General features: G+C 36.0%; 2 protein-coding genes across 2 annotated transcripts; both read left to right on the top strand.

Moving 5' to 3' along the window:
* Nucleotides 1–459: 459 nt before the first annotated feature.
* LOC133294069 (uncharacterized) lies at nucleotides 460–2,201 on the top strand (the record flags this gene model as incomplete). Its single annotated transcript, XM_061492723.1, has 5 exons — nucleotides 460–858; nucleotides 963–1,127; nucleotides 1,216–1,269; nucleotides 2,082–2,147; nucleotides 2,193–2,201. Coding segments are annotated over 5 exons (693 nt in total), but the record flags the coding sequence as incomplete, so codon positions are not given.
* A 376-nt stretch (nucleotides 2,202–2,577) lies between these two features.
* Nucleotides 2,578–11,298, top strand: LOC133294070 (histone-lysine N-methyltransferase, H3 lysine-9 specific SUVH4-like). The gene is made up of 5 exons (XM_061492725.1): nucleotides 2,578–2,645; nucleotides 2,832–2,941; nucleotides 3,097–3,270; nucleotides 4,263–4,361; nucleotides 11,170–11,298. The coding sequence occupies exons 1-5, from the start codon at nucleotides 2,591–2,593 to the stop codon at nucleotides 11,296–11,298; spliced, it is 567 nt and encodes a 188-aa protein (XP_061348709.1). The 5' UTR covers nucleotides 2,578–2,590.
* The last annotated feature ends 906 nt before the right edge of the window (nucleotides 11,299–12,204 follow it).

Here is a 12,204-nt window from a genome sequence, read left to right as displayed (position 1 = left end):
ATTGACATTGAAACAATTCAAACAATATGCTGATGCAACACACGGAATCATTCCTACTAAGTACTCCGTCGCCATTCGCCACCATCGAGAGGGAGATCAAAATTCGAAGCGGGAAAAACACACACCCTAAACAAGCAAAAAAGGAACAATTGAAAGCGTGGAACCATAAAAGGATATAATCCAAAATAAGCAATGGCGCTTCACCGTTTCACATCCAAACTGCGGAGCTATTAGTACTGATACACAAAAAAACGAAACTATTGCGTTCCCTCTCTCACTTCTCTTTTCATTCTCTTCTCTTCATCTTTCAGCTCTCCAAACCCTAGAAACTTCCAATCGAAGCGATTCATCTCGATTTTTTGTTCAAGTGCTGTTTTATTCTTTGGTTACTATTTTTTTTATATGTTGTTCGGCATTTTCTTTCTTATTTGTTTGTTTCATTCATTGTTGTTTTTTCAGCATATGAAGAGGTCTCAGAGTAAAATCGCCTTGAAGAATGGCAGCAAAGGGGATGAGGTTGACGAGAATGTGAGAGAATCGAAGCGTCCTCCATTGCAGCGGAGAGCCAGTGCTCGCATCCAAGCGATTATGCAGAAAGCAGCTGACGAGCTTGAGGTCGTAGAAGACAAGAATGAAGGTAGTGAGATGGCCAAAGAGAACAAGCTCCATAGAAAAAGTCGTAGTGAAGAGAGTGTTGGTGAGGCAGAGGTAGTAGAGGTAGACGTTCGTGAGGTCGAGGTTGTGGAAGGAAGTGTGTATATGGAGAATGAAGTTGGTGTTTCAGCTGAGAGGAGTGAACCTCTCAGTGTTGACGAGACAATTAGGCTGTTTAATGAGCATTACCTTTCTCATCTTCAGGTTTGTTGCGTGTTTGAACCCGATCTGGGATTGGACTTTGGTTCTTTTGTTTGTTGATTTGGTTGAGTCTATTTTGTTAATTTGGCCTCTTCTGGTGGTTGAAGAAAAAGAAGAAAAAGCCGGAAGTGTGCGCCAAGCTTGAGGTTGAGGATGTGGGAGGAAAGGAGGATACTGAAAATGCAGTTGGGGTTTTGGCTAAAAAGAGTGACTCTGTTAAGGTGAAGGAAACGATTAGGTTGTTTAACAAGCACTATCTTCATTTTATTCAGGTTTGTTGCATCTCGCACTCTTTAGTCTAGTTGATTCACTTTGGTCTTTGGTATGCTCTGGTTGAAGCTATGTTTCTAACACGTACAGGAAGAAGAGACGAGATGTGGGAAGATACAAGCTGAAAAGGTTTCAAAATCTAAGGTTGGTTTATTATTAAGCACTGTTTGTTATTTGTGTGTTATCATATTTATGTCGTTATCTCTCCCCCAACATAAATTATAAGAAAAAAAAATGCTTACGAGTCCATTTCTTATGTGAAATAATTCTGTAATGATCTTACTTGGGGATGGAAATTTTGAACTGTGTGCTACTATAAATATTGTATATTACTTTTCCTTTGATTGGAACTTTAGGTTTTTTAGTGATAACAGGCTTTTTGCTAGGTATGACTCTGGACTTTTGGTTGGGTATTAGCAAAATTTTCTTACAAGTATTAAGCTGCATTTTATTTCATTATTGGGCTAAACTATAATAGCATAACACTTGGGTCTATGCAGTGTCCGGCTCACATTTTTGCCCCCACCTCTTTTCCAATTTTAAGTTGGGAAGTTTTTTACATAACAGATATTGTGTCTTCATGCAAACATCATTTACTGCTTGAATAGTTTTGTCATACAAGGCAAATATGCTAAATGTTTCTACCTTGAACGTTGTCAAACTTATTTTTGAATTCCCAGTTATAGTTTAATACTTAAAATGTATTTCTTTTTCCTTTTTGGTGAAGTGGTAAGCACATTGCAGTTGGAGTGAAGAAAATGTGCTTTTGTTAGTAGTGTGTTTCAATGTCTGTTAAGAGCTTTAAATCTTACTTCATTGTATATTGAAATTTAAAGCTGAACTGTTTCGCTGAGTTTTTGTTTTGTTTTGTTTTATTAATCATTTTACAATAAGCTAGCAACAAAACTTCTTGTGTTTTTTTTGGTAAATAAAACTTCTTGTGTTAATTTATGTAGAAAGGCGCTCCACCTGAAGATTTAAAGTCCAAAGCCAAGAGGCCTGATTTGAAGGCCATGTCAAAGGCAAGTGAAATATAATTTTTTTTTTTAGCGGAATCTTGATTGCAGGTGTCATAATAATTGTTTATGTGATGATCAAGTATAGCATTTTGCTTTTCTGGTATTTTTCAACAGCATTGTGATGAAATTACCTTATTCATCTTTTGTCTATCCTTGTTCTTTCTCTTGTAGTGATTGATGCCTAATATCTTATCAATTTTTTTTAATTGGTTAGTTAAGAGAGGTCTCTTAGTAACAATCTACTAGACTACTTTAATGACAATATCTCTTAATTATGTGAAATAAACTTAAGTTTATTTTTTGATAATGTATAGTCTTAAATTTATTAATTTTGTTTTATATCATTTGTTTTGATTTGATTAATTGAAATTGATTAAATTGTAAATTCCAAAAACACTGCTCTTGTTATCTTTTAACACTATTTTCAAATTGGAGATTGTTGACAGATGATGAATAATAATGAGATACTGTACCCTGTGAAAAGAGTTGGCAACATTCCAGGTTGTTAGCTTCATCTTGTGTTGCTCTAACTGCTAATCTTTTTTCATCTAAATGATATTATCTACATATTATCTCTCAATTCTCACAAATGTTATTTCTTATAATTAGCTTATCATATGCACGGTGAAATTTTGTTGTACTTGATAGTTCCTCATTTAGTGATTGTAATTTTTCTCTTAATGGCAGGTGTTGAAGTTGGGTATCAATTCTATTCTCGTTGTGAAATGGTAGTAGTTGGCATGCATAGTCATTGGTTAAACGGGATTGATTGTATGTTCCTGCACAATAAAAAAAAGGTAATGCAATTTCTTTTTGGAATGTTGTATTTTCTTACTCTAATTTGGTTGGAGCATTAAATTATACATGCATTTATCATACAATATATTTTTGAATTGAATGTTCAATATAAATCTATATTAGATGTTTACTTTTTCTCTCTTGATTGTCACAGCACAACAGCTATAAATTCCCTGTTGCTGTGTGCATTGTTTTGTCTGGCATGTATGAGGATGATGTGGATAACGCTGAGGATATTGTGTACACTGGTCAAGGTGGGCATAATCTGAGCGGTGATAAGCGTCAAATTGCGGATCAAAAATTAAAGTTTGGTAATCTAGCACTCACGGTGGGTAGGCATTTTGATGATATCTCAATACCTTTGAAATATGATAATAACTTGTTTCCTTTTAGTGGTATAATTGATAGATTAATTTTGCTATCTGCTTCATTAAAAAATGGGAATTATGGATTGTTTTTTGGTGGAAGGTTTATGCTATTGTACATAATAATAATGTCTGCAATGGTTGGTACATAATTAGAATCATATATATTTACAAATTATAAAATTAGAATGGGATTTGTTTAGTTGGGTTGAACTGGTGATGTTCAACTGATGGTAGCTGGTGTTTTTATCTACGGATGCTCAATAAAGATGTCTAATAATGATGAATCACTATCTCCGGCCAACAACTTAATGAGTAATAATCAGGGGTGCATGTGTGAGTTACTTGCGAAGTGAGAAGAAGGGAATGAATGTGCTTTGGGCACAAGATATGCGAGTGTGAAGGTTGTAAACATGGTGGTAAATCCTGTGAATAATGAAAAGATTATCCCCTCATTCACTCTGGGGTGTTATATAGATGAGGTGTAGGGAGGTCATGCACATAGTGGGTGTTTTGTAGGTGACTAGTGATGTGATAGTGTGCTTAGTGGGTAGTTATGTGTAGTGGAGGGCAGTTGAGAGAGAGTGGTGTAGTGGAAATGCATAATGTATGTCTAGAAGTGGGGAGAGGGAGTTGGGACCATTTAACTGGTCCAGAACAGGATTATATCATGCACAATTTGGTTTCATTTCGTAAGAACAGAAATAACCAGCCATGGATCCTTATTTTTGTTTTTGTAAACTTTTATTTTCATGCATTGTTGAAATTATTGAAGTGATATTGTTTATGAATCATGTTATTTGTTTTGGGAATAGGTTGTGTTTGTGAAATGCTATTTATATATCTTACGTTATATTTTTGATTATTTGTATTTGGGTAAGATTCCTTTTCCTTTACAATTGAACTCTATTTGTTGTACAAGGGCTCGTCTAACCTACATTGATCTCAATTATAGAACTGCGTTGAGCAATTAGTTCCTGTTAGGGTGGTTCGTGGTCATGAATCTTCGAGCAGTTACTCTGGTAAAGTCTACACTTATGATGGTTTGTACAAGGTAATTCTTTGAAAATATTACTCAAACATGTTTCTTATTGCTAATTGGATCTCTAATTTGGGCAAAAATATCTGTATAGACTGCTTAAAAATCAAATCTTAATAATGAAAATATGGTTTTGTAGTTATAATCAATATCAACATCAATAACACTTTTATTCCAAACTAGTTGGGGTCTATGGCATATGAACCCAAATGAAAAGTGCAAAAAGATTGAAAAAAAAAAGTTAAAAATAAAATTTAAAAAATATAAATAACATTATCCATAAAAAATAGTAGTGAACAAACGGGAAAAATAAATTGAAAGAAAGTGAAAATAAAGATACATAAGAAGACACAAAAGAATAAGAAAGTAAAAATAAAAAAATATACTGACAAAAAAAAGTAAAATAAAAAAGGAAAGAAATTTAAAAAAGGACAAAGATAAAAGGAAAGAAATTTAAAGTAAAATATCTTCATTTCTTATCTTATCTATCCTTGTATGACCACACATCCACTTCAACATTCTCATTTTCGCTACTCCCATTTTATGCACATGTTTCCTCAACATTTAGCTCGTATAACATTTGTAGAAAATTAGAATTCAAACATGTTTCCGTTTTTATTTCCTATTAATTAGGATTGATTATGATTGATTAGGATTGATTATGATTGATTAGGATTAATTCTGATTGATTAGAATTGATTGTGATTAGGATTGTGATAGGATTGATTAGTCATCGCTTAGTCATTCTTAGCGATTCTTTCTTGTATAAATACTCACTCATGTAATTTATTCAATATCAATATACAAAAACTTCTTTTCAATATGGTATCAGAGCGGGTTCGTTCTTACCCTAATTCAAATCTGAAATAACCATCCAAACACTTCCATCACCGTCAAACACCTCCTAAACACCGCCTTGAATCTGTCCAACACAGAAACCTAGTTTACTGACCTCCGATCAAAAAAGTGAGGTGACCATTCGACTCAGAAGGATCCGACGAGTCGACCGCCGCTGGACCCATCGCCGTCAGCCGCTGCACGCGCCGCCTTCCAGACGTTTTTTTTCCGTCGCGACTTGCACAGACCTTCTCGCCGGCTTCTCCCCTTCCTGTTCCAGAGGTCAGATCAAAAGTTTACAAAACTTGATTTTTCATCAACGGTCAACCCTTCTCTTTTTATTCATGGCTTCCTCAAAACACTCTTTTTATTACCACGAGCAACCTCCTAAGGCCACTAGTCATGTGGTCCAGCAAGGTACAACTTTCCATGTTGATAGTCAAAATCATTGGATCCTTGATTCTGGAGCCTCTGATCATATGACAGGTAATCTTGGCTTGTTTTGTTCATACACTCCATATTCTGAACCTTCTCGGGTCAAGATCGCCGATGGCAGTTTTTCCCAGATTGCGGGACACGGAACCATTAAACTTTCTGAGCTGATTACTTTGACATCAGTTCTTTATGTTCCTTCTCTGACTTGTAATCTCATTTCCATTAGCAAGCTCACCTCTGAGTTGCATTGCTTTGCTAAATTCTTTCCACATGGTTGTGTTTTTCAGGAACAGGACTCGGAGAGGATGATTGGCAGTGCTAGAGAGGATGGTGGACTTTACTACTTTGAGGAGGATGTGACTCATGAAGCTGTTTTCGTAGAAAAAAATTCTATGTTTCCTTTTGATTCATGTAATGATGTTATGCTGTGGCATCGTAGGCTAGGCCATCCAAATTTTATTTATCTTCAGAAGTTGTTGCCAAACTTATTTATTAATAAAAGTCCAAGTTTGTTTTCTTGTGATATTTGTCAACTTGCCAAGCATACTCGTGCTCATTATCCTTCTAAAGTTCACCATGACTCTTCCCCATTTTCCTTAATTCATAGCGACATATGGGGTCCAGCCCGTGTTAAAAATATTTCAGGTACTCGATGGTTCATTACCTTCATTGATGACCATTCTCGAGTTTGTTGGGTGTATCTTCTAAAGGATAAGTCCGATGCTGCATCCGTGTTTAAAAAATTTCATGCCATGGTTCAAACCCAATTCCAAGTTGCTATACAAATTCTTTGTACAGATAATGGCAAAGAGTATTTTAACTCTATTCTTGGAGAATATCTTTCCCAACATGGCATCCTTCACCAAAGCTCGTGTCCTGACACACCCCAACAAAACGGAGTTGCGGAAAGAAAAAACCGACATCTCCTTGAAGTTGCTCGGGCTCTTATGTTTACCACGAGTGTTCCTAAATATCTTTGGGGAGAGGCAGTTCTCACTGCCTCGTATCTGATAAATCGAATGCCATCTCGCATTCTGAAATTTCAGTCTCCTCTTTCTAGTCTTGTTCGTATCTTCCCTTCCTTCCGAGGTGTCTCCTCCTTACCTCTCAAGTTATTTGGTTGTGTTGTATTTGTCCATATTCCCTCCCATCAACGGTCTAAGCTTGATCCTAAGTCTCTCCAGTGTGTCTTTATTGGTTATTCTCCTACTCAACGTGGCTATAAGTGTTATTCACCCTCTCTTCGTAAGGTCTTTGTCTCTATGGATGTCACTTTTTCTGAGAATGACCCTTTCTTCCCTCGACTTCTCTTCAGGGGGAGTCTATAGGAGTAGATGAAGATCAGTCATGGGAACCTATTAATGCCACAGTATTACCTCTACTTTTGGAAACAGGGGGAGCTACAGAATCCTCACCATCAGGAGCCTCCTCAAAATGGGGACAAGTTTATAGCAGGCGAAAGCCTCCTCAAAGTGTGAATAACCCAGAGCCTCTACACTGCCAGGATTCTGAACCATGTTCTAGTTCCAGCACCCCAATACTTGAGTGTCATGGTGAAAATGATCTACACTTGCCCATTGCTCTCAGAAAAGGTACTCGATCTTGTACTACTCATCCTATTTCTAATCATATTTCATATGGAAAGTTGTCCCCAGGGTTTCGTGCTTTCAATACTATGTTGGATAGTACAAAGATACCGAGAAATATACATGAGGCTCTCAATGATAAAAAATGGAGGGATGCTGTCTTTGAAGAAATGAATGCTTTAGAAAGAAATGGAACTTGGGAGATAGTGACCCTACCCAAAGGAAAAAAGGCAGTAGGATGCAAATGGGTGTTTACAATAAAATTCAATGCAGATAATAGCATCAACAGATACAAGGCAAGATTGGTTGCAAAGGGTTTCACTCAGACTCATGGGATAGATTATCATGAGACTTTTGCTCCGGTTGCTAAAGTCAATACCATCCGAGTTCTCTTATCTCTTGCTGCCAATCTAGATTGGCCTCTGCAACAGTTAGATGTGAAGAATGCATTCCTAAATGGTGACTTACATGAAGAAGTCTATATGGATCCTCCACCTGGTTTTGAAAGGGGAAATGAATCAGTGTGTAAACTAAAAAAGTCTCTATATGGATTGAAACAGTCTCCCAGAGAATGGTTCGACAAATTCACACAAGCAGTCAAAAGAAGAGGCTTCATTCAAGCACAGACTGATCATACTCTCTTCCACAAACACTCTAAGGATGGTAAAATTGCTATTCTTATTGTATATGTAGATGATATAATTCTTACAGGTGATGATATTGAGGAATTGAACACCTTGAAGAAATTTCTAGCAGCTCAATTTGAACTCAAAGACCTTGGCACTCTCAAATATTTCCTTGGTATGGAAGTTGCTAGGAGCAAAACAGGCATCACTCTAACACAAAAAAAATATGTTCTAGATCTTTTGTTGGAAACAGGAATGTTAGGGTGTAAACCTGCTGAGACACCTGTGGAACCTAATACCAAGTTAGGTATTGAAGATGGGAATGAGGTGGATAAAGAACAATATCAGCGATTGGTTGGTAAACTAATCTACTTATCTCATACGCGTCCTGACATTGCCTTTGCGGTGAGTATGATTAGTCAATTCATGCACTCACCCAAGGAGAAGCATCTTAGTGCAGTCTATAGGGTGCTTAGATACCTCAAGAATACTCCAGGAAGAGGATTATTCTTTAAAAAGGGGTATAAAAGGACAATTGAAATCTACACTGATGCAGATTGGGCAGGCTCATCAGTAGACAGAAGATCTACATCAGGCTATTGCACCTATGTGTGGGGAAATCTTGTTACTTGGAGAAGCAAAAAGCAAACAGTGGTTGCAAGAAGTAGTGCTGAAGCAGAATTTCGAGCTTTAGCTCATGGAGTTTGTGAAGGAATCTGGTTGAGAAGACTTCTTCAAGAGTTGAAGATTTCATATTACCTACCAATAAAACTATATTGTGACAACAAGGCAGCTGTTAGCATTGCTCAAAATCCTGTGCATCATGATCGAACAAAGCACGTGGAAGTTGATCGTCACTTCATCAAAGAAAAATTAGATGATGGAAGTGTGCATTTGATATATGTTCCAACCAAAGAGCAAACGGCAGATGTCCTTACCAAGGGCCTACACCGTCCAGCATTCGAAGACTTGATTGGCAAGTTGGGAATGATCAATATTTACCTCCCAACTTGAGGGGGAGTGTAGAAAATTAGAATTCAAACATGTTTCCGTTTTTATTTCCTATTAATTAGGATTGATTATGATTGATTAGGATTGATTATGATTGATTAGGATTAATTGTGATTGATTAGAATTGATTGTGATTAGGATTGTGATAGGATTGATTAGTCATCGCTTAGTCATTCTTAGCGATTCTTTCTTGTATAAATACTCACTCATGTAATTTATTCAATATCAATATACAAAAACTTCTTTTCAATGACCACACATCCACTTCAACATTCTCATTTTCGCTACTCCCATTTTATGCACATGTTTCCTCAACATTTAGCTCGTATAACATTGCATGCCTTACTGCTGTTCAATAGAATTTTTTTAGGGAATTTTGCGGTCACACAAAAATCCTTGTGCACTACGCCTTTTCATCCACCCTGCTTTGATTCTATGATTTACATCCTCATCAAACTTTTCATCTTTTGCAAAATTGATCCCAAACATCTAAAAGTGTCTTCCTTTATTACCTATTGTCCAAGCAGATGCACATAATCTTGATCTCCATCTTGTACCGCAGAAAAATCACACTGCATATACTCAATCTTGCTCTGGCTTAATGTAAATCCTTTAGACTCCAACATGTTTCTCCACAATTCTAGTTTTCTATTAAGACCAGCCTTGGTCTCATCAATAAGCACGATATCATATGTAAAAGGCATACACCATGGCACTTTCTTTTGAATATCTTTTCTTAGTTCATCCATAACTTGGGCAAAGAGATAAAGACTTAGAGCAGAACCTTGGTGTACACTTACCGTGATAGGAAAACAATTTGATGTTCAATTACAAATTTTTGTACATGTAATAGTACCATCATAAATATCTTTGATTGCATTTGACATACTTTGATGGTATTTTTTTTCTCTCAAGAACCCACCATAGAACTTTTCTTGGAATCCTATTGTAAGTCCTTATTTTTTTCTTGATATCTTTCTATTAATTGTCGCAACAAGAAAATGGCTTTCATGGTACATCTTCCTGGTATAAACCCAAATTGATTTACAGAGACTTTGGTCTCTCTCCTCAAGCGATGTTCAGTATTTGCTGTCTTTTGCTTATTTATTTTTCACTATACTTGCATTTTTTCTTGGAAGTAGGTGCCCTTAGTGGTTGGACTTGGACTATTGAAATGTCCACCAAACTGGGTCAATTATTTAAGATGTCAATTGGTTTATTTTTGGACGTAACTAGGTGCAACAAGGCACTTGGGCCATTAAAATTTTGCTGGTTGTATTGTGTCTTATCAAATTCCAAAGTATTTTGAAAGCAAAAAACACTTGACACATCTATTTAAAGGGGCATCCTTCGTAATTTCACATCGGATGACCAGGTCTTAAATATGTCGTCTAACATGAGAGAACCATCTTAAATGGTTTTTTTTTCCACCATTTTTTTTCCTTTATAGAAGGCACTCCAACCTTCTTCCTAATGATCTCATTTTAGATCTTTTCAACCCGGGTATGCACACTCATCCTTCATAACATTTTTTATTTAAATAAGCTTTATCTTTCACTTATAGTTTCCATTAGCTTCACAACATTCTGATCCATATCACATTGGGGCTATAAGTGAAATTTAATTAAACTCTTCATTTAATTTATAGGCAATCTCACGAAATAAATACCTGAGGCATTCTTCAGTTTATCTATTCTAGTGCAACTTAGGGGTCTGCTGCTAACAGGCTATTCTTCTGGGGGACGGATCTGTTTACAAACTTTTTTTGAAATTTTTTACAAATTACACTATGTTCTCCCGGAAGAACATAGTGTAATCAGTGTTCTCCCGGGAGAATATAGTGTAGTTTATAACAGTTTGTAAACAAAAAAGTTTGTAAATATAACCTGGCTCATTCTTCTTTACCAATATATTTGCATAATACTGCATTGATATAATATATATAATCTCGTCTTGAAAATGACATTGTCAACAGCAAGTCCACAAATCTTTCCATCTGATGTCGTTGGGATAAAATCCCTCTTTCTCTTCTCCAACTGTTTATCAAAGGCAATCTATTAGTAATAATTTGTTGAGAACAGAATTGAAGCTTTCTTTTCATGATTGATTTTGGCACCTGAAACAATTGGTTTAAGGAGCCAGCATTGATGATAAATTTCTTCCAATTTGAATTCTTAGTTGTTATCGTAAGTGCATTTACTCTGGTCTCTAAAATTGCACTTTTTAACTGGTGAAACAGATTGATATGGAATATGGAGACACGATTTACTTCCAATTTTTGGTGTGATACTTCAAATCTTTTATGCCCTTTCTTTTCTTGTTTTGCAGGTTGTCAACTATTGGCCAGAAAAGGGAATATCTGGATTTATAGTATATAAATTTCGACTTAGGAGACTTGAAGGGCAGTCTACATTAACCACTAATCAGGTTAATTATATTTGTTCTAGTTTCATCTAGAAAATATTTTCTTGTTTTATTGCCTGTGTGTGGTAAAATCACTACATATTTATCATAAAGCAGAGATTGGAATTTAATTAGAAGGCATTATATATGAAAATGGAGAAGTGAAGAAGCTAAATAAATTTTTATGGCTATGATACATTCCTCAGGATTGACCTACAGTAATGTAGTTGTGACCTAGTGACTTGATAAACTTTCAAAGTGAAATAATGGGGATGTTGAATTCTGGTTTAAACATGTGAACGTAATAGCTTAACTATGGGAAAAGCAACGGCCCATCCATATATTTTGTTGCTATTTGATTTCTTAGATTGAGTTTGTTACACTTTAATTCTTACCCATTTACTTGTTTAGATATTGATTCTTTTTTTTGGGAGGTTTTGGGGGTAGAAAGATGTAAATGGGGTTTCCCCATACCCTTCGGGTGTAGGACTGATTCCCCCTTGAGCCTCGAGTTGACCTTGGCAACAAGGTGCTTCTAGACGAAAAATGGAGTCCAGATACAACAAAAAAGCCAGTCCCTTGCTCTGTAAATTGGAAATCGAAATGGAAATAGTTATGGCCTTATGGGAATAGCACCTAAAGCAGCCATAAACGAAATCCTATCCCATGCATAACAAGTTTAAGATTAAAGGGGAAAAGGGGAAACTTGAAAATGCAAGTGTTCTCCTCTATTGAATTACACTATAGAACTGCATAAATTGCATGCTGCCACAAGATTTCAACTTTCTTGTTTTCATCAAAACATTCATAACGAACCATTAAAACTGCCTCAAAGTAGAGGGTCTCACACAGTGCCTTACCAACCAAGAGCTGCTAAATGAGTGTTCCATAGGAAAGTACTAGTCTTACAAAAAAGTTTTGGTGATGCTAAAATAGTAATAAACCTAAAAGCCTTAGTTG

This window comes from Gastrolobium bilobum, unplaced genomic scaffold (genome assembly GCF_033153095.1).
Source record: "Gastrolobium bilobum isolate Gb01-03AN ecotype WA unplaced genomic scaffold, APGP_CSIRO_Gbil_v1 utg45082, whole genome shotgun sequence".
NCBI lineage: Eukaryota > Viridiplantae > Streptophyta > Magnoliopsida > Fabales > Fabaceae > Gastrolobium > Gastrolobium bilobum.
The sequence above is the reverse complement of the archived record's forward strand: the minus strand, read 5'-3'. Positions and strand labels throughout refer to the sequence as shown.

Bases quoted from the DNA above. Each gene is read 5' to 3' on its own strand.
- LOC133294070 (XM_061492725.1), top strand. From the start codon at position 2,591: ATGATGAATAATAATGAGATACTGTACCCTGTGAAAAGAGTTGGCAAC. The intron at 2,646-2,831 runs GTTGTTAGCTTC...TCTTAATGGCAG, and splicing joins AAGAGTTGGCAACATTCCAG to GTGTTGAAGTTGGGTATCAA. The intron at 3,271-4,262 runs GTGGGTAGGCAT...TCTCAATTATAG, and splicing joins TTGGTAATCTAGCACTCACG to AACTGCGTTGAGCAATTAGT.